At 47.0% G+C, this 24,805-nt stretch overlaps 1 protein-coding gene across 2 annotated transcripts in view; it reads left to right on the forward strand.

Annotated features, from left to right (window-relative positions):
• URB1 (URB1 ribosome biogenesis homolog) overlaps positions 1-24,805 on the forward strand; it is a 235,012-nt gene that overhangs the window by 45,678 nt on the left and 164,529 nt on the right. For both annotated transcript variants that reach the window (XM_029603591.1, XM_029603592.1), the window contains exons 8-14: positions 4,384-4,514; positions 5,333-5,528; positions 7,325-7,462; positions 8,128-8,301; positions 8,672-8,819; positions 18,640-18,762; positions 19,433-19,545. In XM_029603591.1, coding sequence (XP_029459451.1) covers positions 4,384-4,514; positions 5,333-5,528; positions 7,325-7,462; positions 8,128-8,301; positions 8,672-8,819; positions 18,640-18,762; positions 19,433-19,545 — 1,023 coding nt within the window. The remainder of the gene's footprint in view (positions 1-4,383; positions 4,515-5,332; positions 5,529-7,324; positions 7,463-8,127; positions 8,302-8,671; positions 8,820-18,639; positions 18,763-19,432; positions 19,546-24,805) is intronic.

The raw sequence follows: 24,805 nt of genomic DNA on the forward strand, positions 1-24,805 counted from the left end.
TCCATCAGGCCTCATGCTATTTCCCAATGCTGTAAGGCCGTACAACAACTGATTGACCTGGAATGGAATGCCCCGGAGGCCAGCTTCAAAGGAGGACGGGCCCTAGAAGCCCCATACCCCTGGAACCAACGGCCAAAGAACGCCAACGGTTCCCAAAAGTGGACGTCATGGTTTACGCTATCTCAAAGCGCACTATCATCCCAGTCGAAGGAGGAACTGCACTCAAGGATGCCCAGGACAGACATCAGGAATCCATCCTTAAACAGTTATTTGATGTTGCAGCAATGACCCTGCAGATCGCTTCCTGCTGCGCTGTTGTAACACGTGCCTGCTTGCTTCTCTCCAGGGACGCAACCACTTCCGCTGAAACATTAGACCCGGCGATATCTTTTCTCACGGATGCAACCTCTGACCTGGTGCACACCTCAGCCAGGGGCATCTCTTCCATAGTGGCAGCCAGAAGGCAACTATGGCTCCGAAATTGGTCAGCCGACGTGACCTCCAAGACGAACCTCACGAGAATGCCTTTTAAAGGATCCCTCTTGTTCGGAAGCGAACTGGAGAAGTTACCCAACAAATGGGGCGAATCCCCAGAACCTCTGTTACCGGAGTACAGGAACAAAAGAGACCAGCACTCCTCTCCCTGAAGAACCAAGGGCAGAGGAGCCCAGCATTTTAGACCGTACAAAAACACATACCAAGCACCTCGCCCTGCAGGCAGGGCCCAGTCCTTTCGGAACAGACACAAAAGGGGAACTGGCTCAGGTACAGGCCCCGGCCGCACCCCACAATGAGAATCAACAGACCCATCCTCAGGAAAAAGTCATAGGGGGCAGACTTACCCTCTTCTCCCAAAGATGGGTTGAGATAATGTCGGAAAAGTGGGTCCTAACCATTGTTCGAGAGGGATACTATCTGGACTTCCACAGCATCCCTCCGGACAAATTTGTGAGATCACCATGCCACTCCCTCTCCAAGAGGACGGCAGTGGAAACCACACTGACAAAACTACTCAGCCTAAAGACGATAACCTCTGTGCCCACGCATCAACAAAATACTGGTCACTATTCCATCTATTTTATAGTCCCCAAGAAGGAGGGAATGTTCAGGCCCATCCTGGATCTTAAGACTGTCAATCGCTACCTGAGGGTACTGCACTTCCGCATGGAAACCCTACGCTCAGTCATAAGGGCAGTACAACTGGGAGAATTCCTGACCTCACTGAATCTATCCGAAGCCTATCTCCATATCCCGGTCCACCATGACCATCAGCGCTTCCTACACTTCTTGAAACTGGACCATCACTACCAGTTCTGAGCACTACCCTTCGGACAAGCTACCGCCCCTCATACCTTCACTGAAATCATGGTAGTAGTGGCGGCACACTGAGGAAAGAAGGAATCCTCGTACATCCATTTCTGGACGATTGGCTGATCAGGGCAAAATCTCCAGAGGAAAGTCACCAGGCAACCATCAAAGTCAAGAATCTACTGCAGAATCTCGAGTGGGTCGTCGACACAGCCAAGAGCTGCCTACAGCCCTCCCAGTCGCTAGAGTACCTGGGAGTCCGGTTCGACACCAAGCAAGTCAAGGTTGTTCCCCCCCCCCCCCCCCCTCCAAGGAGAAGGAAACTGATGGGACAGCTGCGAAAGCTGCTGAACTATGCTCGCCCCAAGGTATGGGACTACCTCCAAGTCCTCTGTCTCATGACATCAACCCTGGAAGTCGTTCCATGGGCAAGGGCCCACATGTGCCCACTACAATGTTCCCTATTGTCACGATGGGATCCGACGTCCCAGAAATACTCCATGCACCTCCAGCTACCAGCAGAGGTTCGAATGCAGCTCCAATGGTGGCTACAGGAGGACCATCTGAGCAAAGGAATAAGGCTATCCTCACCGAAATGGATCTTGCTCACCATGGATACAAGCCTGCGAGGGTGGGGAGCCCACCGTCAGGAACTGATGGCACAGAGACAATGGGACAAGGAAGAGTCGGGGTGGAACATAAACCGACTGGAAGCCTGAGCAGTCAGACTAGCCTGCCTACGGTTCGGCCACAGATTCCGGGGAGAATCTGTCAGTCATGTCTGACAACGCCACAACAGTTGCATACATCAACTGCCAGGAAGGAACCAGAAGCCAACAGGTGTCCCTGGAAATTGACCCCCTCCCTCATGGCATGGGCGGAAGCAAACCTGCAAGGAATCTCAGCTGCCCACATCGCGGGAAAAGACAACATCTTTCCGCACTACCTCAGCAGAGAGAGATTAGACCCAGGGGAATGGTCGCTGTCAACCACAGCCTTCCAGTTGATAATAAACCACTGGGGGACCCCAGCCATGGATCTACTGGCAACCAGATCCAACGCTCAGGTTCTCAAGTTCTTCAGCTGCAGCCGAGAGCCGCAATCCCGGGGAATCGATGCCCTCGTCCAGACCTGGCCACAGGACGACCTGCTGTACACCTTTCCCCCATGGCCACTACTGGGCGGGATAATCCGCATGATAGAACACCACAAGGGACTAGTACTTCTAGTGGCCCTGGACTAGCCAAGAAGGCCATGGTACGCAGACATGTGAAGATTTCTTGCGGGGAACCCTCTGTGCCTGCCTCCACACAGGGACCTTCACCGGCAAGGACCAATCCTCCACGAAGACCCGACTCTATTCTCTCTTACAGTCTGGCCATTGAGAGGACTCGCCTGAAGAGGAGTGGATACTCTAAGGCAGTGATTGACACATTGGTTCGAACACGCAAGTTCTCCACGTCTCTAGCTTACATACGAATATGGAGAGTATTCGAAGCCTGGTGTGAGGACCGTGAGATCCTTCCATGGACAGTCAAAATCCCCATGATCCTGGAATTTCTGCAGGACGGCTTGAAGAAGGGGTTGTCTGTCAACTCCCTCAAGTTTGAGGTGGCTGCGCTGGCCTGTTTTAGAGCCAAAGTGGACGACATCAGTCTATCAACCCATCCAGATGTTTCCCACTTCCTGAGAGGGGTCAAACAAATCCAACCACCATTAAAGTGGCCGGTGCCCCTATGGAATCTCAATCTAGTTCTAGACTTCCTAGCGGGAGCTTCCTTCAGATCTACACGTGGTCTGTCACTATGGCTCTTGACCTTGTAGACTGCATTCCTAGTGGCAATATGTTCAGCTCTTCGCATCTCCGAACTTAAAGCGCTAGCCTGCCGGGAAACGTTCCTCAGGTTCACACTAGGATCCATACAGCTATGCACTGTCCCCTCCTTTTTCCCGAAGGGGGTTTCTCAATTTCATCTAAACCAAACCATCTCGCTGCCATCTCCAGACGAACATAAGGACTTGGAAGATTCATGCCTTCTTCGCCATCTAAACATCGGCAGACTCCTAGTCCGATCCCTGGAAAGGTCGGAATCTGTACGAAAGACGGACCACCTATTCATCCTTCATAGTGGGAAGAAACAGGAGGAAGCGGTCTCGCGGGCAACCATAGTCCGCTGGATCAAAGAAGTAATCAAGGTGGCCTACGTAGAGGCAGGGAAACCTCCACCTCTACAAGTCAAGGCCCATTCTACAAGGGCCCAGGCAATGTCCTGGGCGGAAACCAAGATGCTGCCGCCTGCCGAGGTCTGTCGGGCGGCAACGTGGTCCTCCATACATACCATCTCCAGGTTCTACTGCCTGGATGTCCAGGCCCGGGAGGACAGAACCTTTGCAAGGGCAGTACTAAGTGGACCACGGACGGCCTCCCACCTGGTTCGGGGGAGTAGCTTTTGCACATTCCATTGGTCCTGAGTCCATCTGCTACACGCTAGGAAATGGAAAAATTACTTACCTGATAATTTCGTTTTCCTTAGCGTAGACAGATGGACTCAGCATCCCACCCACGGCTGCCCCGAAATCGGAAATCTCGGGTGGCAAACCCAGAGAACAAGACAAGCACGGGTAAGCCAGGTATTACCCTTAGTTCATGACACCCATACTTGCCGGGTGTCGGCGTTATTCGGTTGAGTGCACTGGCGGTCGGTCTCCAGTTTGGAAATCAGTTGAACCAGTTCTAATTAAACAAGTTATTATAGCACACACACACACATCCACAATTGCTTTTCGAGGAGAATACTGAAGAGCTAAGCTTCCTGCACGGGTATATGTAGGCTGACGTCAGCGTTGAAATCTGACTCTGTCTCCCATCTGCTATCAGGAGTACACTATACCCATTGGTCCTGAGTCCATCTGTCTACACTAAGGAAAACGAAATTATCAGGTAAGTAATTTCTCCAATGTGCCGCTGGGTATCTAGGTGAACTTAGCTGTGTAAATTCCCTACTCCCTGGCTTACTCAATAGTAATGAGCATGAAAAGAGAGATGTTTTCTGTGTTCTTCTCTACCCTGAACAGGGCATCCAGGATCCCAGGGATGCAGGAAAGGTTATGATAAGAGAATTAGTGCACAGCTTCCTACTGGACCTCTGCTGCTCTCTAAAACATGGCATTAATTTCCATGACCCAAGCCTTGGCACCTCCAGCAGGTAAAACTCTGACCACTCGCTTTAGCTTGCTGTGTCTTCAGCCGCAGCTAGCACCATGAGAAGATAGGCATCTATCCAGATCTTGCTTTGCAGTCTCTTGCCATTCCTGATCAGTTGTCCTACAACTCGATGGACTACATAGTTCAGGGGATTGACACAAATTTGCAGAACTTTTCACTGGCTCAAAGTCAACTTGGGTCAGAAGTGACTGAGAATAGTGGCCTCCGTGAAACGAGTTTGTGGTTCCTTCCAGTTCGGTTACCAGTGGACAATTGCCCACATCACTCAAACAAACACAAAATTGTCCCAGTTTGGCACTACTTGGCACCCTTGTTGGCAGTCTTAGGGACGCATAGAGGATGACTTTCCTTCTCCCACATGTGGCAGTGAGCCTTCCAGAGCAGGGTTCATCCACTCCTGTGGAGGATGATGCTGAGTTTGCTGGTCTGTGTTAATCACATGTATTGTTTGGTATTAACATGTCTGTTCTGTCACAAAGAACGCCCTTTAAAGATCTTTAAGAAGAATTCTTTGGGATAGAGGGGATGTGACTTTTGTCTTCTGTTGGCCTGTTTTGGGGAATAGTTACTTTTTTTTTAATTTTATTTTTTTAATCATTTTTAGAGCTGAAAAATCTTTTCCCCCCACATTTTACTGTAGTTAATTCTTGAGAAAAAAGCCATGATAGCTCTGACTTTTAAGCATATCCTGTAGGAGACAGGCCTATGGTTAATCTTGGCTTTGTTACAGCCACAAGGGCCTGTCCATAAACTGCAGTGCAGTACTGAATGCGTGCCTGCATGCTCCTTTCTTCCCAGAGCAGGGAACCTGGTGCTGCTTCGCTTCCTGGGAGGCCTAAAGACCGCCACCGAGGATGAGCTTCAAGCGGAGCTTGTGGTGAAGATCCTCCAGTGCTGCCCAGATTTACTTGGTAGATTCTTCAAGGAAACCCAGTACTCCTTCCTGCCAAGGGTCAAGACTACCTGGCTGCAGAATGTTAAGCTTTTAAGAAGGGTAAGAATGTACTAAAGCATTTTCTTGATATTTGTATTAAATAAAAAGTCTTTCTTTTTCTTATTTGGTGATGTTGATCCTATTTGATCATGTTTTTTATGAGTGTATATTTTTTAAATTAGATACTATGCTAGGTTACCATTGTGCATTGAAGATGACCGCACAAATGCCTTGCAAGGTCAGCGTTTTAAGTGTGATATAGTATTCCTGTCTCAGCAGTCTTTTGCCTTATTGTATCACACATTTCTGCATGTTCTTATCCAACAATTATGAGAAACAGAAGGTGTGAATTTTCTTTCCATTTTAGAAATGTCATACATGAAAACCTTGGCAGCTTTTGCTTAATGAATATCCTGTTTGTTAAATGTTTTTCTAATCATATGAGTCACCGTTCGTTTTGCTAGTTAAACAGAAGCTCGTTTCCTGAATATCTACATTAGAGCTGCCAACTCTGTCCTGCCAAAAAAAAGACCAACCCACTGAAGCAGATCTGTTTCCTCTCTACCCCATCCCCAGACCAATGTTCCCTCTAATTGTCTTGGTGGGTGCACTACTATTGTGTATACAGTTTTTTAAATATGTGGGAGCGGATCCACTCCTCTTTGCAGATCTGTTCCCCACCCCTCACTCATTACATTGCCAGCCAGTGGGACTCTGAGGAGCAGGACTTCTGGGGAGATGCTGTCTCCTCATATCTGTGTCAGCCCAGGTCCCCCTAGCAACAGAGAGTCCAGAAGCAGGCACGTTTAAAAAAAAAACCCCCCAAAAAAAAACCAACAACCCCCAAAGCTAAAATCTGTCACATCTGGGACAGAAAGCCCAGACCCATGACAGAGTGGAGAGCAAGGATAGAGCCCTGCCTGCAAACTCTTCTCTAACCACCCAAACTATTTATAGAAGGGTCATATGTGCAAAGGTGTTTCTCCTGTCCTGTATATGTGAGCCCCTTTCTCCTATCAGCCCTCTGGGGCAGAGACTGCACTTGCATACCTACCTCCACCTGCAGTGCCAGCTCCGGCTTCTTCTGGGCCTCATACATCCCCCAGTGCCCAGGGCTGGCATTGTCATGACTCCCTACTGGCTCTTAGTCCAGGGAGAAGAAGCTTCACTGGAAACCACCCCCCTCCTCTGCAGCCTAGAGCCAGAGGGTTGGGCTTTGAACTGAGCATAACATTCTGGCTCTAAGTGACAAAGGGAGGGAAGGCAACTGAGGCACCCCACCTGCTGCCACTTCCTGCCAGCTGCAATTGGTGGTGACTGTCAGTGGATCGTGGAGGAGAGAGGGCGAGCACAGTCCTAACAGTGACCCTTCCGCTGCACCCCCTGGGTGGGAGGAGGATGCAAGGCCTCATGCTCACTTATAACCTGCTGCTGATGCTGCTGCTGCTCTTTCCCAGCTGCCAACATTAGGGAGAGTTGGAATGAGTGGTAAGAGAGCTGGAGAGAGTGTCTGCTCCCTGAGTGGTTGGCAGAGTGTGGAGAAGGGATGGGAGGGCATTGGGATGGTCTGATGTTAAGAAGTTCAGTGATTGGTGAATTGCTGTGCTTACGTTGCTCTTTTGGTTTTTTTGTTTTTGTTTTTTTTATGGTCTTGTTGGCTTACCCTGAAGTAAAACTAGCCAGGCCAGCCACATGCCATCCGTTTGGCAAATTTGACAATCCTAATAAACACATGGTCCCTCCTGACCCTCATCACACAAGTTTGCCAAAATATGGTGCCTTGTTAACTATGGAAAGTTGGAGTGTTAACGGTCCTTGGCCCAGTATAAAAAATGTCTTTCGTTTTATTTTGCCAGATCTATGAAGCCCAGCCAGAGATTTCCATTGCATTCAAGACAGCGGAGTTTGTTCCCCTCTCTCGCTTGCTTTCCATGGTGATGGTGACGTCTGTTCCCCCTGTATGCAATAGAGCCATGTTCACCCAGGGGCTAAATGTATGCCGAGTCTTCTGTCTTACTTGATACAGATGTTTGCTGAATGTGGTTTGTAGCTGAGGTCTGGGGGAAATGTTTTGCAATTCAGCGAGAGGCTAATAGTTTTTGGACACACAAAGGAGGATTATGGTGAAGACTGTGGCTGGTTGTAATCCCTATCTGTTGAAAGGAAGTCAAGAAACACTGGGGTTTTTTTTTAGAGAGCATCTAATTGGGAGGCTAGCCAACACAGAAGTAATTTATCTTGAGGGGTGAGTGTGGGTAGAAATGAGCATTGTAAGCTCTGTTCTTGAAAGTTTTTTTAAAGACTGTTGTCTGGGATCCTGCCTTAAGGTAGACCAGCTTTAGAAGACTTTGTGCGACCCTCCAGTTCCATCTTTCGAGGGTTTTTTGTTTTGTTTTGTTTTTTTTTTAATGTCCTGACTTCGTATAATAGTCTTGGGGTGCCAGTTCCTCACATGGTGCACTCAGGCAGCAAGTTGAGATCATTTTGTTCCTTATCCAGGCGTGTGCTCCCTGAATCTTGGGACACACGAAAGCGTCTGTAGAAGCACAGCTTTGGAAATAGGGTGTGGGAGAGTAGGAAACGCATATCAGTTCTGTAATAACCAAAGTTTGAACGGCATGCCTTTTATTGTTTTAATTTTAATATTTTGTATTTTTAGCTATCCAGCAAAACAGTGAAACATTCTACTCTGTCCCTCATGTCTTCTGTTTTGAAACGAGCTCAGAAGAATATTGATCACTGCTTGGATGAAGAAGTGTGGCAGAAATCAGCTATCTATACTCCAGCTGTGATGCTGGAATTTGCCCAGAAGTACAGAGAGGCTGTCAGTAAGGTACCAGAAGATGGATTCGGTCTGTATCAGGAACCCCTCTACCCTGTCCTTTCTTCGCTCTGGGTGGAGGCCCCACACTACCTCCTGTGCTTCCCTTGGCTCTGGTGCTACTCTTTGTCCTTCCTGCTGGATTCTGGCTTTGGCTGGTGCCTTGTCCCCATGCTCCTTCCCGCTTCTCTTCTGGTCCCGCTGCTGCTCCTTCTTCCCGTGCTTCCTCCTGCACAGCCTCTGGCTTCAGCGTTGCACCGTGCCCAAGCACTCCTTCCCACCAGGCCCCTCAATCGGTGCCCGCTCCTTGCCCTTGAGTTCCCTCCTGCCCCCTCTAGTTCTGTACAGTGAACTGGGATTGCTGGTTCTGCATTTCTTGCAGCTTTTGCCAGACATGAACCAGATTGTGGCAACTTGGCAGTCGCTGCCAAAAGAAGAGAAGGATCATGATGGAAAAGAGGAAAGGAAAGAAGAAACTGTTCATAGCATAGAGGAATTGGGAGAGGTCCCAGAAATGGCTCAGCAGCACGGTAAGTCCATGGTCATCCCTTCCTGCGATGTACACGGGTTTGACTATTGGTGGTGAATCCTTGTGCTCTGTACTCGTACGCAGGAGTGATACCCTAAGAATTTTTTCATTTGAAGATCAGAAGTACTTCTTTAACTTGTCAAGCATTACTCTTGTATTCTTTTAACTCTGTGAGAATATTAAAGCAGTGTCTGTTTAGTAAAAATGTGAAAGCCTGTTAGTTACTGTATCACAAAGTTAATGTAACTGTATGGGGGTAGTTTTCAGACTTGTGAATTTTGCCCCCATTTTTAAAGTGAATGTTGGTGTGCACGTTTGCATTGTGACGTATAAAGTACTCGCGGACTTTTGAACCTGCTTTTTCTGCGGGTGCGTCTTTCATGGAAAATAATATGCATAGATTTTGAAAATGCAAACTTCCATGTGGGGGTGTCCTCCCGTGACCTAAAGACAGTGTGGATGAAGGACTCCTGGCACCGTAGCCCAGTGGAGATCACTTCTGATTGAGATGGAAGCCCATAAAGAGCAGGAGGAAAGTGCTGGGCTGCGAATGACATGGATAATTCTGGATGTGCCCATTTTAAGATGCATCCTCTTTATTAAAAAAAAAAAAAGTAAAAGCAAGGAAACCTTTTGTATAAGACCTAAAAAGGACATAAGAGAATCGGTACGGGTTCATATTTCTTCACAGTCCTTGCCAAATCACTGAAATAATTATAAAATGAAACAAAACTTCATCCCTATTTAATGTATAATTTGTAAAAATAAATATTTGCTGCTTTGCAGGGACACCCACATGCAAGCTTAGGTGAGTGCATTTGTGCTGCTAGGTTGGTATTAGGCAACTCTTTGTTTTCTCAGGAACTGCTCCGGTTTTCATGATCTTTTAAGTATTTCATTTCAGTTATTAAAATTTATTAATCACTTAACACAAAAAGGTCTAAGCGATTTACAATAAAACATCCATAAAGCAATTTAAATACTACATATAGAAATAAAAAACAATACATAATACATTACAAAACAGCATCACATCAGTAAAATTTAAAAAAATAAATGAAAATAAAATAATAAAAGAAACACACAAAATTCCAAACAATTTATGTTAAACCGGATCAGTCAAAGAGGTACCTTAACCATCGTCAGTTATTCAGAACCCACCGTAGGCATATTGCAAGAGTAAGCTTTCCCTGTACGTACCAGGATCAGTCCAGACTGCTGGGTTATGTCTCCCTTCCAGCAGATGGAGCCAGAGAAAAGCTGAAAAGCACCCCCTAGATATACTGGTGTGCCACCTGCGATCCTTCAGTATTTCTCTGGCTCCAGCAGATGATGGTGATGTATTTCTGCCGCTGGACACTCCTGTAGTGGGAGGAGTTAACAATCTGTTATAATTCTGGTGCTTGGAGTAGCAATCTGTTAGGAATCTGCTCCCCAGGGGGCTGGAGCCAGCAATCGTAACAAATCACCCCGCCAAGGGGAGGAGTTGGCAATCTGATATAAGTCCGCTAGGGAGTTTAGTAATCTGTTATGGATCCCCCTGCCAAGGGAAGAGCTAACAATTGTAATACTCCATAGGCGGAGTTCTAGTAGTGTAAGGAATGAACACTAATGTAAATTGGTGATTCCCTGTACGTACCAGGATCAGTCCAGACAGTGGGGTTATCTCCCCCTTCCAGCAGATGGAGTCAATTAGAACTTTGAAGGATGCTTCCTTATAAGGTAGTGCACCTCTACTAATCCTCTGTATTCTCTTGACTCCAGCAGATGACAGTGGTGGCTTTCGTTCCCCACTGAGATGACTAGAAAGCTATTTTAGGAATTTTCTCTATTTTCCTCAGCTTTCCTTTCTTTTGGATGGATCAAGTCTAATTAAAAAAAAAAAAAAATCTTTGAATTTTCTGAGGAAATTATTTGGAGAGCTTTCCTGTAGCCTCCGCTCCTGTTTTAGTGGGAGCATTCTAAGCTTGCAGGTAGTACTATTAGCAGCTCTCCCCAACCCCTCCCATCTCTTCCTCCAGCGGGGCCACCTCCGTTTTCCACGGATTTTGTTCTCCTGCTTCACAATGCTTACCTGGCCAGGATGGGCCAGCACCAGGAATTTCTGGCGGGACCTCCTCCTCTTAAGGTACCCAGAATGGCTGATTCCACTGAGGTCTTGGGAAATGCCCAGACCGTGGGGAGTGCCCAAGGGTCAGCGGTTCCGGGACCAGGGGTACCTCTGACCACCTCAAGCGCTCCAAGGGTCCGTTTGGTACACCCCTCTGTGGGGGGTCCTGTTCCTCAGCAGGACCCGGATTCGGATGAATCTTCAACTACGGCTCAATTGGAAGGGGATGATCCTAGAGTCCAGCGGATTTTCCAGAGGGATGAGCTGGACCCCCTCATTCCACATATCCTACAGGAATTGGACATTGAGGCTCCTCAGGACCCGCCTGAGCCTAATCCAGCAGCGAAGAAAGGGGACCCCCTTCTTGCTGGTCTATGTCCGCTGTGTAGGTCCTTTCATTCCCATCCCACTTTCCTTCAACTGTTATCCAGGGAATGGGATTCTCCGGAGACCTCCTTCAAGGTCGGCAGAGCCATGGATAAGCTATATCCTCTCCCGGATGATTTCCTGGAGCTCCTTAAGGTTTCCAAAGTAGAGTCTGCGGTCTCAGCGGTGACGAAAAGAACTACCATTTCAGTAACGGGTGGTGCAGCCTTGCGAGATCTTCAGGATCGAAAGCTGGAAGTTTCTTAAGAGAGTATTTGAGGTGTCCGCCCTGGAGGTCCGGGTGGCCATTTGTAGTTCCTTCGCTTAGCGTGCAGGCCTCCGCTGGCTTCAACAGCTGCTCAGCTCCCAGGAGTTGCCTCCTGAGGAAGCACTTCAGGCAGACCACCTAGAGGCCGTCATAGCATATGGAGCTCTATATGACATTCTGAGAGTCTTGGCCGGATCTATGGTTTCTGCAATCTCGGCTAGACGCCTCCTCTGGCTCTGCAACTGGTTGGCAGATTCATTTTCCTTCTTACTCCAAGTTATTGATGATTCCCTGTTACATGTAACTGCTTTTCTGCACTATTGTTCAAATTGTAAAGTTTATTTTAATTGCACCCCTGTTTCTTGTGAACCAGCATGATGGGACTATCGTCTTGAATGTTGGTATATAAAAAAAAACAAATAAATAAATAAATCTTCCAAGTCGCAGCTGGGATCCCCTACCCTTCAAGGGCAAGCTACTGTTTGGGGAGGATCTGGACCAGATTATCAAATCCCTCGGAGAGAATAAGGTACACAAACTGCCAGAGGATCGCCCTCGTTCTTCTAGGTCTTTTAATTCCACTAGAAGCCGATTCAGGAATCAACGTCGTTTCCGCCAGGCAAGGACTGCAGCTCCTCGTCAGCCGTCCTCTCGATCTGAATCCTGGACTCAGTCCTTTCGTGCCCGAAAACAGCCCCGCTCTGGTCCGGCCCAGGGGACATCCTCCAAGTCTTCACAATGAAGCTATGCCGGCCCACTCCCCGATTCCCAGGATAGGGGGATGTCTCTCCCTTTTCTACGAGGAGTGGGTCAGAATCCCCTGCTTCTTTTTTATGCTCCAAGTTGTATTACTCCCTTGTTTTATTGTAACTGCATACCTTAAACCGACGATGCGATATCTATTGTGAATGCCGGTATAGAAAAACTTAAAATAAATAAATAAATAAATAACATCACGTCAGATGAATATTGTAAGACACGGCTACGCGTTAGAATTTGCTCGGCCACTAAGAGACAGGTTCCTCTTCTCTCCATGTGGCCCAATCCAGAAACAACTCATAGTCTGGCAGACACTCGACAGGCTTCTGGCTCTCGGAGTGATTCGCCCGGTCCCCCCCTGGAAGTAAGCCGGGGACATTATTCGGTATGCTTTGTAGTCCCCAAGAAGGAAGGTTCCTTCCGCCCGATCTTGGATCTCAAGATGGTCAACAGGGCCCTCAAGATTCCCCACTTTCAAATGGAAACCTTGCGCTCCGTGATAGCGGTGGTACACTCCGGAGAATTTTTGGCCTCCCTGGATCTGATGGAAGCTTATCTACACATTCCCATCCTCCAAGCGCACCAGCATTTTCTGCGATTCAAGATTCCTGGACAGCATTTCCAGTTCCAGGCTCTACCCTTTGGTCTTGCAACCTCTCCTCAAACCTTTACGAAGGTGATGATAGTAGTAGCTGCCGATCTCCAGAGGGAGGGAGTCTTGGTGCACCGATACCTGGACGACTGGCTCATTCGGGCAAAGTCCTCAGCCCAGTGCTACGGGGCTGTCGACAAGGTGTTGACGCTTCTTCACTCCCTCGGTTGGGTGGGCAACTTCGCCAAGAGCAGCCTTTCTCCATCTCAGTCTCTGGACTTCCTGGGGGCACATTTCAACACAGCACTGGGCAAGGTGTCTCTGTCCCTGGACAGGGCTCATACACTCATAGCTCAGATACAGTGATTCATCAGTCTCTCGCTTCCAACGGCGTGGGATTACTTCTAGGTCCTGGGATCCATGGCTTCCACCATTGATCTTGTCCCCTGGGCGTTTGCACATATGCATCCCTTACAGCGCTCCTTGCTCTTCCGCTGGAAGCTGGTGTCTCGGGACTTCCAAGCCATCCTTCCTCTCCCGCAGGGAGTCAAGGACAGTCTCTCGTGGTGGTTCAACCTGTCTCATCTTCTCCAGGGTGTTCCTTTGGACATCCCGAAATGGGTAATCGTCACGACGGACGCCAGTCTCTCTGGCTGGGGAGAGGTGTGTCAGATGAGTTCTGCGCAAGGGAAGTGGAAGCCGTCCCAAGCAACTTGGCCGATCAATCGTTTGGAGACCAGAGCAGTGCGTCTGTCATTGAAACGCTTCCTACCTCTCGTCCATCGCCGCACAGTCCGAATACTCTAAGACAATGCAACCACTGTGGCCTACATCAATCGCCAAGGGAGCACGAGGAGCCGGCATGTCTCTCGGGAGACAGACAGGTTGATGGCATGGGCGGAGACTCATCTCTGCCGCCTAGCGGCTTCCCACATCGCAGGCGTAGACAATGTTCAAGCCGACTTTCTCAGTCGTCAACATCTAGATCCTGGAGAGTGGGAATTCTCAGAGGAGGTGGTGAATTTCCTGTTCCACAGATGGGGGACCCCCTATCTGGATCTAATGGCAACCTCCTGGAATGCCAAGGCAGCTCGGTTCTTCAGTCGCAGAAGAGAGTACGGCGCAGAGGGGAGTGGATGCCTTAGTCCTCCCCTGGCCCTGTCACATTCTCCTCTATGTGTTTCCCCCTTGACCTCTGGTGGGCAAGTGCTCCGGAGAATAGAGTCCCACCAGGGTCCAGTAATGCTGGTGGCGCCGGAAAGACCCCGTTGTCCGTGGTTTGCAGACTTGATCAACCTCGCAGTGGGCGGACCTCATCGTCTGGGTCACCTTCCACGCTTGCTGCATCAGGGTCCGGTATCTTTCGCCCAGGCCGATCGCTTCTGTCTTGTGGCCTGGCTTTTGAGAGGCGCCGGCTGAGATGGCGTGGATATCCAGAGGCCATTATCTCCACCCTCCTCAAGGCTAGAAAGACGTCTGCCTCCATCTCCTATATCAGGGTATGGAAAGTTTTTTGAGAACTGGTGTGCCTCCATACGTGTGTCGCCACGGACCTCCTCTGTGGCTCAGATCCTATCTTTTCTTCAACAGGGACTGGACAAGGGTCTGGCCTACAACTCGCTGAGAGTGCAAGTCTTTGCCGTAGGCTCTCTACTTCATCAACGAGAGGGAACTTCCCTCTCCTCTCACCCGGATATCATCCGATTCCTCAGGGGGGTGAAGCACGTGAAATCCCCAGTCCACGCTCTTTATCCTTCATGGAGTCTCAATCTCGTTCTCCAAATCTTGGTCAGTCCACCCTTAGAACCCATGCGTTCCGCGACCCTCAAGGATATCACTCTCAAGACCGTTTTCCTGGTAGCTATCTGTTCTGCCCGCAGACTCTCGGAGCTTCAAGCATTTTTCTGCAGAGAGACCTACCTTTGTTTTACAGATTTGGGAGTTTCCTTGCACACACTGCCTGCTTTTCTGCCCAAGATGGTTTCCGAGTTCCACTTGAATCAGATGGTAGAGCTTCCGTCCTTCTTCTCAGCGGATGCATCGGCAGATCTACACAAACTAGATGTCAAGCGTATCCTCATTCGCTATCTGGAAGCCACTAATGATTTTCGCTTGTCGGACCATCTTTTTGTTCTCTGGCATGGTCCGAGGAAGGGGGCCAAGGCGTCGAAAACTACCATTGCTTGCTGACTGAAGGAGGCGATCTCGGTGGCCTACATTGGAGCGGGTCGACAACCTCCGGCGGGTGTCAAGGCCCATTCTCTTCGAGCTCAGGCTGCTTCCTGGGCGGAGATGCAATCGGTCTCATTCCAGGAGATTTGTCGAGCGGCAACTTGGAAATCGTTACATACCTTTGCTCATCGTCTACACATACAGTCGCCTACTTTTGGCTCCTTTGGCTCTAGGGTCATTCGAGCAGGGCTTTCCGAGGCCCACCCTATGGAGGGAAGCTTTGGTACATCCCACTGTCTGGACTGATCCTGGTACGTACAGGGAAAAGAAAATTATTCCTTGCCTGCTAATTTTCGTTCCTGTAGTACTAAGGATCAGTCCAGATGCCCTCCCTGACTGTTTTATTGGGTTTGGAATTGCCTCTCTGCTCAAATTGTTCTTCAGTGCCTTTTTTATCTTTGGCTGGTTAATGGTTCATTCTGCAAGTTTGTTGTTTGACACTGTTTTGTGCCTTTTGCACACTGTTATTTGTTACTTAATTCTATTGTTCTTGATCCATCCTGATTTTCCTCTTTGCTTTGATATACTCCATACTGAGGATTAGTAGAGGGTGCACTACCTTCTAAGGAAGCATCCTTCAAAGTTCTAATTGACTCCATCTGCTGGAAGGGGGAGATAACCCCACTGTCTGGACTGATCCTTGGTACTACAGAAACGAAAATTAGCAGGTAAGGAATAATTTTCTTGTCTCAGGTCTCTTTTCACTAGTCTCTTACTGTCAGAGAAGTAAAATTCCTCTGTCACTTTAAGCTGTCTGGGGAGGGAAAAAAAAAAGAGGAAAAGCTTTTACTTTTTATTAATCAGTACCCTGTACAAGGACCGGCAGCTTACATGGAAGGAGCGGAGAGCAGTTTTCTCTCTCTCCCGCTCGCAGCAGCCAGGCACAGAACTTGGCTGTTCCCGCGGCAACTCCTCTCCCTCCCGATGCCTCGATCGCCATTTTGTATTCACATGTGGAGAGCCGGCCTGCTTCTGCACAAATCGAGCCTGTTTCCTTGCCGGAGGGGGGAAAGGATTCTGTAGTTCATCAATCCCCTCCGGCTTTGCGCGCCGTGGGCTCTCCAGATTTGATCCTGGACCCTTAGGACGCTATCCCCTCTCCTCCAATTCCAGGGAAAGCCCCTTCTTACTTTACTACTGATTTTGTACTTTTATTACATCTAATTTAAGCCTGTGCCACTGACCTAGAGCCTGTCTCTCCTCCCGATGCGGCCCCTCCCCTAGGGGGGCCTTAAAGAAACAGCAGGTTTTTCGTCTAGGTTTAAAGAGACAGCAGGTTTTTCGTCTAGGTTTAAAGAGACAGCAGGTTTTTTTCTTCTAAGTTTGTGTTTTTAATGCCCAAAGCTTTTTTAGAAGCATAGGGTGAATGGCAGGAGGAGGGACCTACACCAGCGAAGGTCCCCAGGCCATATGGGGTGTTTGATCCCTCTAGGGGACAGTCAGGACGGACAGCTGTTAATTCCTTGGGGTCATTAGCTCCTCATCCGCCGGACCCTGGGTTGCAGGACCTTTTCCTTGGGGATGGAGACGGGGACGTTGATGGGTCCGCCCCAGACGAGTTGGACCATATCATTAAATCGCTTGGGGTGGATAAGGTTTTTAGTGTAAACAGTTTTTATTATTTTAATAAACATACAGCAGTACAGAGAACACGACATTCCTTAGACACTCTCTGCGAGTATAACATAACTGTAATATAAGTGTAAACATTCCCGCTCCATCAGCCCCCCCCAACCTCCTTCCTGTGGAAGCTTTTAATAAAAAACACCTGAATTTTTTTTTTTTTTTTTTTTTTTTTATTATCTTGTACACACACCTCAAAAGGTAAAGAGTTCCAAGTCGCGAGGGCAGCAACAGAAAAAGCTGTTTCACGATGTAAAAGGTACAGAGAAGGGCTACCAAAATGATAAGGGGAATGGAACAGCTCCCCTATGAGGAAAGACTAAAGAGGTTAGGACTTTTCAGCTTGGAGAAGAGACGGCTGAGGGGGGATATGATAGAGGTGTTTAAAATCATGAGAGATCTAGAATAGGTAGATGTGAATCGGTTATTTACTCTTTCGGATAGTAGAAAGACTAGGGGGCACTCCATGAAATTAGCATGGGGCACATTTAAAACTAATCGGAGAAAGTTCTTTTTTACTCAACGCACAATTAAACTCTGGAATTTGTTGCCAGAGGATGTGGTTAGTGCAGTTAGTATAGCGGTGTTTAAAAAAGGATTGGATAAGTTTTTGGAGGAGAAGTCCATTACCTGCTATTAAGTTCACTTAGAGAATAGCCACTGCCATTAGTAATGGTAACATGGAATAGACTTAGTTTTTGGGTACTTGCCAGGTTCTTATGGCCTGGATTGGCCACTGTTGGAAACAGGATGCTGGGCTTGATGGACCCTTGGTCTGACCCAGTATGGCATTTTCTTATGTTCTTATAGCAGTAAGATGAGCAAGGCGGATGGAGGGTATATCAAGTAATTCATGTTGAGATGACCTCAATTCACGAGTCGGCTGATATATTCTTAATAAAGCATTAGACCATGGAGGAGAGTCAAGGCTAAGAAATTTAAACACCATCATGGAAATTTTATGTTTAATGCGTTCAGAGATTGATAACCATTCCAAATGGGAAAGAATGGGTGAAATGTGATCATATCGTTTTGTCTTCGATACTAATCTAGCCGCAGAAGCCGCAGAATTAAGTAATAACCGCAAGGGTTGCAGAGTGGACTTTGGTAAACCTAAGAGCAGACTATTACAATAATCAAGATGTGGAAAAATAATAGCCCGTACGATAGTATGGAAGTTGGAATTGTAGAGTAGATGATGTAAACCGGATATCAAACGTAATTTGAAAAACCCAATTTTGATAAGTACTTTTATTTGTGATTTAAATGATAATGTGGCATCTAAGAAGACGCCAAGACTTTTGATAGGTTTATTGACAGCAAAAGAAAGATCATCTAGAATGATAGCATCATTCTGAGGCTCAGAGTGAGGTTGATGTATCAGCAAAAACTCAGTTTTTTTAGTATTGAGGGAGAGTTTATTCTGGTGTAGCCACTGTTTAATCGTTGTTAAACATAGTTGAAGATGTTTTACTGTATTTTGCCAGGAAGATTGAACTTTGATGAAAAATTGTATATCATCTGCACAGATTTTAAACCCATCTGTAACATTGGCCAGCAATTTAGTAATTGGTGCAAGATATACATTAAAAAGCATCGTGGATAACGCGGAACCTTGCGGCACACCAGATTTTAGAGAATGAGCTGCAGTTGATTAAATTTAACAAATTGTGAACGGCCCTCCAAGTAGTAAGCAAACCATGAGAGAACTGAGCCCGCAACACCGCAATCATGAAGTCGAAAGAGCAAAATGTTTGTGATCCACGGTGTCAAAGGCCGAAGATATCGGCGTGGAGAATATCTATATATATGTATGTGTGTGTGTGTATATTGGATTTTCTGATTAAAAACAGAGGGATTTATTTCTTCAGGTTCAGATGATGTGGAAACAACACTCCTGAAAGCCATGCTGCTCCAAGTCCTGTGCCTTTATCAGAGGGTGGTCCCATACTTGGTAGCCCAGAGTAACTTTGATTTCAGCAAGTTGCTAAAAGGTAAGCTCTTTGCCATGCACTTTGTGACACCACAGAGATTCCCCTGGAGGAACAAGCCCTGCTCTGTGTTCCCTGGTTGCAGCCCTGCATGTAGTCCATCGGCGTGGAGAATTTATTTATTCCAAATTTTTAAACCACCTATCAATATTACTAGGCCGTTTCCATAAAAACAATCATAAAATGTATCATGACATAAAACAATACAAATATGAGAAGTAAAACATGAATTAAACAAATATAATAAAATATGATTAATGAAGGGGAAGATATGGGTGTTCATGCTGTATAATTGTGTTAAGTGGGTCATGCTTCGCTGTAAAGAAAAAATTGGAAACATTGTGTTTCAATGTATTTGGATGTTGGATAAAGCTGTGTTTCTGAATAAAGTACAAATTAAAAAAAAAAAAAGATTAATGGAGTAAATTAGCATAAAATGACATGAAAACTAAAACAGAATAATGTCAGCAGATGATGGGATGGTAAACAGATGTGTAATATAAAATATACTGACACATCTCATGTCGGCATGTAGAATCTCTTGGTTCCATGATTAGGCAGTTGATCAGAAAATTCTCTTGTCAGCCATATCAAAGGAATGTCTGCAGGAGCGTGTGTGTATTCTATTGATAATGCAGGATATGAGCAGGTCTTCTCTGATTTCACCCCACAGGTATTGTCAGTGACACAGGAATGCGGGAGAAGGTGCCGCCTGTTCTCCAGCAGCACATCCTGCAGCTGGCACTGGAATTACCAGCAGCAAAATTTTCCTGGTTGAAAGTTCATGTACGCATACTGATAATATAGGGATTTGTTTGCCCATGTGCTGTACATCTACCACTGGACCCGATAATCGGTTCACCTTTTAAACGGAGCATGTGGTGGAGGCTCATGTTGGTGGGGGAATGTCCTGGACGTGGGGTGGAGGGAGGGAGAAGAATGCTGGGGTCTGGTTAGAGAAGGGAGAGAAGGATTGCAGGGGACTGGTCATGGAGGGGAGAGCACAGAGCAATACGAGAAAGCAGTAGACTGGGGTGTGAGAGAGAAGAGAGCACACAGTTCCTGTTCATACCCCAGATCAGTCCAGACAAGTGGGTTTTGCATCCCTACCAGCAGATGGAGGCAGAGGAAAAACTTTTCAGACACTGCTACAAAACAGAGTTCCACCCACAGTCCCTCAGTATTTCTCTGTCTCTAGCAGATGGTACTCTGGAGTTTAAAAAGAAGAAAGATGAGATTTGGCTCCCTAAGGTGCTAGGTTCCTTCGTGGGTCATCCCTTAGGTCGAGCTGGACGAGCGTGGGGTTGGAGATCCCTGGCTGTCTCGGCCCAAAGCCATCAGAGGACTTGAAAGCCAGGGGTCCTGGCTCCCTCGGTTCCTCTGGATCCCTCTCACCTGTTCCCTGGTTGCAAGACTCAGGGAAATATTCACACTATTGTCTTGTTCTGTTTACGTGTACTGCCTTGCTTTTTTTTTTTTTTTTTTTAATTCTTTATTTAATGACTTGTGGTGGCAAAAAAAAAAAAAGTGCAGGGATCTACCAGCGTTTGTGAGGTGTTGGCTATATTGGAACAGGGGTTGAGGAGAGAGGCTTAAGCTGTACATCTGAGGTCCAGGAGGGCTCAGCAAGGTTTGGTGCATATGGTACAATGCGTGTTAAAAGGCCGCTTTAGCACAGTTGGGTTCTGGGAGGACTTGACGGGATTTTGTGCGGCGTGCGTCAGAAGGCAGCATTCGCCCACCTTGGGTCGAGGAGGGCTCAGAGCAGCAGGGCACACCAAATCTTGCAGGGCCTGCGGGAAGAGATGTTTGCCCATGAAGGCAGGCACGCTCTGTCCAGATTGTGCCTCCAGGGGCGAAGACATTTCCTCAGGGACAGCAGATAAGTGCATCGTACATTCTTTGGTTGCTGTGGCCATATTGCCTCCTCGTGGTAGGAGGCAGATGGAGCTGAGGGAAGACGGACTCCCCACCCCTGCTCTCCCTGCTGGTGCAGGAAGCTCCTGAGGACCGGGAGAGCGAGAAAGATCCAGGAGAGTTTTTCACTGATTCTCTCCTGCTCTTGCATAAGGCTTGTTTAGCTAGGCATGGGTCAGGGGTGAAGCGTCTGCGTGTTAAGCAGGCCATGAGGCTGGCTAAGGTGCGTAGATAGGAGCCCGTGAGATTCTGGGGGGCTGCTCTGTCGCTTGGACCTTGGACTTTCTTTGGCAGATGATTAGAAATCCATCTCTGATTCGGATGCTTCACCCCTGACCCCTTCAGATGTTCCTGAAGGGGTATTGTGATGACCTTGAGGAGGAGTCCAGGGCCCACCTGATTGATGAGGTTCCAGATGTGGATAATCCCCTATTGGACCTGGAGTAGGTTCCAGAGTTGGAAGGAGATGATCCTAGAGTGGTTTGTCTGGTTTCAGAAGGAGGAATTGCACCCCCTCAGGCTCTGAGGGTGGACCTGGTTTAGGATGGGCTGCATAGTCCTCCAAAGGCTTTTGCTTTACCGAAAAAGGTGAAGAAGCTGGTGAGCTGGAAGTGAGATACTCCAGAGGCTGGTCTTAAGGTCAGCAGGGCAATGGCGAAGCTTTATCCCTTGCCTTTGTAACTTCTGCTTATTCCAAAGGTGGATGCTTTGGTTTCCGCTGTGACCAAAAAGGCGACTATTCCGGTAGTGGAGTCGGCTGCACAAGTTGGAAATTCCATTGAGGAAGATGTTTTGAGGTCTCAGCTTTCAGTTTTTCAGCGGTTATCTGTAGTAGCCTCAGACAGCGACCCTGCTTGCACTGAAGGCGTGTAGGAGAGGGAGTCTGGGTTTTCAGCCAGGTCCAAGCAGGCAGCCTGTTTAGAAGCAGAGGTGGCCTATGTGATGGATGCACTATATGATTTGCTCAGGATTTCTGCCAGCAGCGTAGCTCGAAGGCTTCTGTGGTTGCGTAATTGGTCGGCCAATGTGTGATCCAGGTCACAGCTGTGTAATCTTCCTTTTAATGGGAAGCTGTTCAGGGAAGACCTAGAACAATTGATTAAGCATTTGGGCAAATCAAAGGGAAATAAGTTGCCAGAGGGATACGTAGGTCGCTAAGTAGAATTTCCCGTTTTTGAGAGGCATAGAGATTTAGAGATGCTTCCACCTCTGCGCAAAGACAAGCTTCAGGGTGGCAGCAGTCCTTTTGAGGGGCTCATAGGGCTTCCCATGATAGTTCCGGTTAAGGAGCCGGAGGAGATAAGGCTTCACAGTGAGGCCAAGCGCATCCATTCTTCTGTGGAGGCTGTCGGAGGGAGGTTGACTCTCTTTTTGAGAAGTGGCACAAGATTCCGTCAGAGCAATGGGTTTGTGAGGTGATAAGATTTTCACGTCCAATCAGAAATGCCTACGTAGTGTCCCATTGTACATCCCTCGTCAAATGAGAAGCACTGTGCAATACATTGCAGTGCCTGCGGCACCTGGAAGCAATAGAACCACTACTACCACAGGAATGGGGCCAAGGAAAATATTCAGTGTAGTTCGTGGTTCCAAAAAAAAAAAAACCACAGGCATTTTTTTAGCATATCCTGGATCTGTAGAAGGTCAAGACGGTGCTGCGACTCCCACGTTTTTGGATGGAAATGGTGCGAACAGTAATCACAGCAGTGCGCAAAGGGGAGTTTCTGCTTCCTTGGATTTGATGGAGGCCTAGCTGTATATTCCTATCCGGCTGGACCACCAGTGAGCTTGACTTCAGTGCCGGGAAAAATAGTGGAAACTATTCCAAAGATCAAAATCACAGAGCATATAGAAAGACATGGTTTAATGGAACACAGCATAAATTTACCCAAGGCAAGTCTTGCCTCACAAATCATTTCTTTAAAGGGTTAATAAACATGTAGATAAAGGTGAGCCTGTAGATATAGTGTATTTGGATTTTTTGAAGGCGTTTGACAAAATCCCTCATGAGAGGCTTCTAATAAAACTAAAAAGTCATGGGATAGGAGGCGATGTCCTTTCGTGGATTACAAACTGGTTAAAAGACAGGAAACGGAGTAGGATTCAATGGTCAATTTTCTCAGTGGAAAAGGGTAAAGAGTGGAGTGCCTCAGGGATCTGTACTTGGACTGGTGCTTTTCAATATATTTATAAATGATCTGGAAAGGAATACGAGTGACATAATCAGATTTGCAGATGATACAAAATTATTCAGAGTAGTTAAATCACAAGCGGATTGTGATAAATTGCAGGAGGACCTTACGAGACTGGAAGATTGGGCATCCAAATGGCAGATGAAATTTAATGTGGACAAGTGCAAGGTGATGCTTTATAGGGAAAAATAATCTATGCTGTAGTTACACAATTTTAAGTTTCATATTCGGAGCTACCACCTAGAAAAAGATCTAGGCATCATAGTGGATAATACATTGAAATTGTCAGCTCAGTGTGCTGCAGCAGTCAAAAAAGCAAACAGAATGTTAGTGAATAAAACGGAAAATGTCATAATGCCTCTGTTTCGCTCCATGGTGAGACTGCACCTTGAGTGCTGTGTAGAGTTCTGATCGTCTCATCTCAAAAAAGATATAGTTGCGATGGAGAAGGTACAGAGAAGGGTGACCAAAACGATAAAGGGGCTGGAACAGCTCCCCTATGAGGAAAGGCTAAAGAGGTTAGGGCTGTTCAGCTTGGAGAAGAGACTACTGAGGGGGGGATATGATAGAGGTGTTTAAAATTATGAGGGGTCTAGAATGGGTAAATATGAATCGGCTATTTATGCTTTTGGATAATAGAAGCACTAGGGTGCACTCCATGAAGTTAGCAAGTATCAAACAAACCTTTAAGAGCCCCAGGGACCTGCTGAAAAGCGCTTTATAAAACTGAGCTGTCAATTCATCAGGCCTTGGAGATTTCAACAATGACAATTCCCCTATGGCCAGCTGTATTTCTCGTTCTTGAAAGGGTCTATTTAACCACTCTGTGTGCTCCGTTGAGGGAAGCTTAACTGACCCCAAACACTGGGACATTTCCCCCCTATCACATTGCTCCTCTGTATATAATCTTTGGTGTAGTATTCTCTGAATCCTCTACAAATCTCCACAGAGGACGTAAGCCTTTATATGAGTAGCATAGGCTGCCTGCTGGCTAGATCGGACTAGATTTGCCAGCATCTTCCCCGACTTATTCCCATAAACAAAAAATTTGTGTTGTAAATTGGATAGAAATGAGTTGGCTTTCTGGTGGAGAAGATCATTTAGTAGTCTAGAAGTTGACCAATATTTTTCCCTTAACCTGTGAGATCTATCACCTGTCATACACCTATGTAGCTGGTGAAGAGTATCGTCAGATGTAATAAATCCCCATCCAGTTCTTTCTGCTTACATGCATTGTAACCAATTATTTCCCCTCTTAATACTGCCTTTGCCTTCTCCTTCTCCCAGAATAAAATAGGGTCATCTAAGTGAAGATGGTGGTTATTCTCATATTCCTTCCACTTATCCACCAGATAAGCTTCAAATTGCTTATCTTGAGATAACCATCTTGGCAGTCTCCACTCTGGCCTATCTCCAAATGTACCAGGGGGTCCAGTTCACATACCACTTGTCCATGGTCAGATATTATAATTGGATTAATAGCTGAACTATTAAGTTTCGGGAATAGCGACTTGGACAACAGAATATAATCTATTCTTATTTGAGTGTCATGAGCCCTAGCAATATGTGTAAAGCCCACCTCCCCTGAGGGTAATATACACCAAGCATCCAGAACCTGTATCTGTGTACAAAGAAAAGGAGTTCCCTTATGTAACTCCAGAACTGAGGCTGGAGCAGTTGCTTATCTGTCTAGTTTCTCATTCACAATACAGTTAAAGCATCTCCCAATTATTAAAAGAGCTGAACCCAGGAATTCTAAAACAGAGACCATTTTGGTAAAAAAAAATAAATGGTCATATTTATTCGGGGCATAGATCAATGCTAACCAGACAGGTTTACCAAAAAGAAACCCCTCAATCGCAATATAACGGCCCTGGGGGTCTATACATGTGCAGGATACCTGAAAGACACTGAGTTGTGTAATAAAATGGTCACCC

The sequence above is a fragment of the Rhinatrema bivittatum genome, chromosome 5 (assembly GCF_901001135.1).
Source record: "Rhinatrema bivittatum chromosome 5, aRhiBiv1.1, whole genome shotgun sequence".
In the NCBI taxonomy this organism is placed as follows: Eukaryota; Metazoa; Chordata; class Amphibia; order Gymnophiona; family Rhinatrematidae; genus Rhinatrema; species Rhinatrema bivittatum.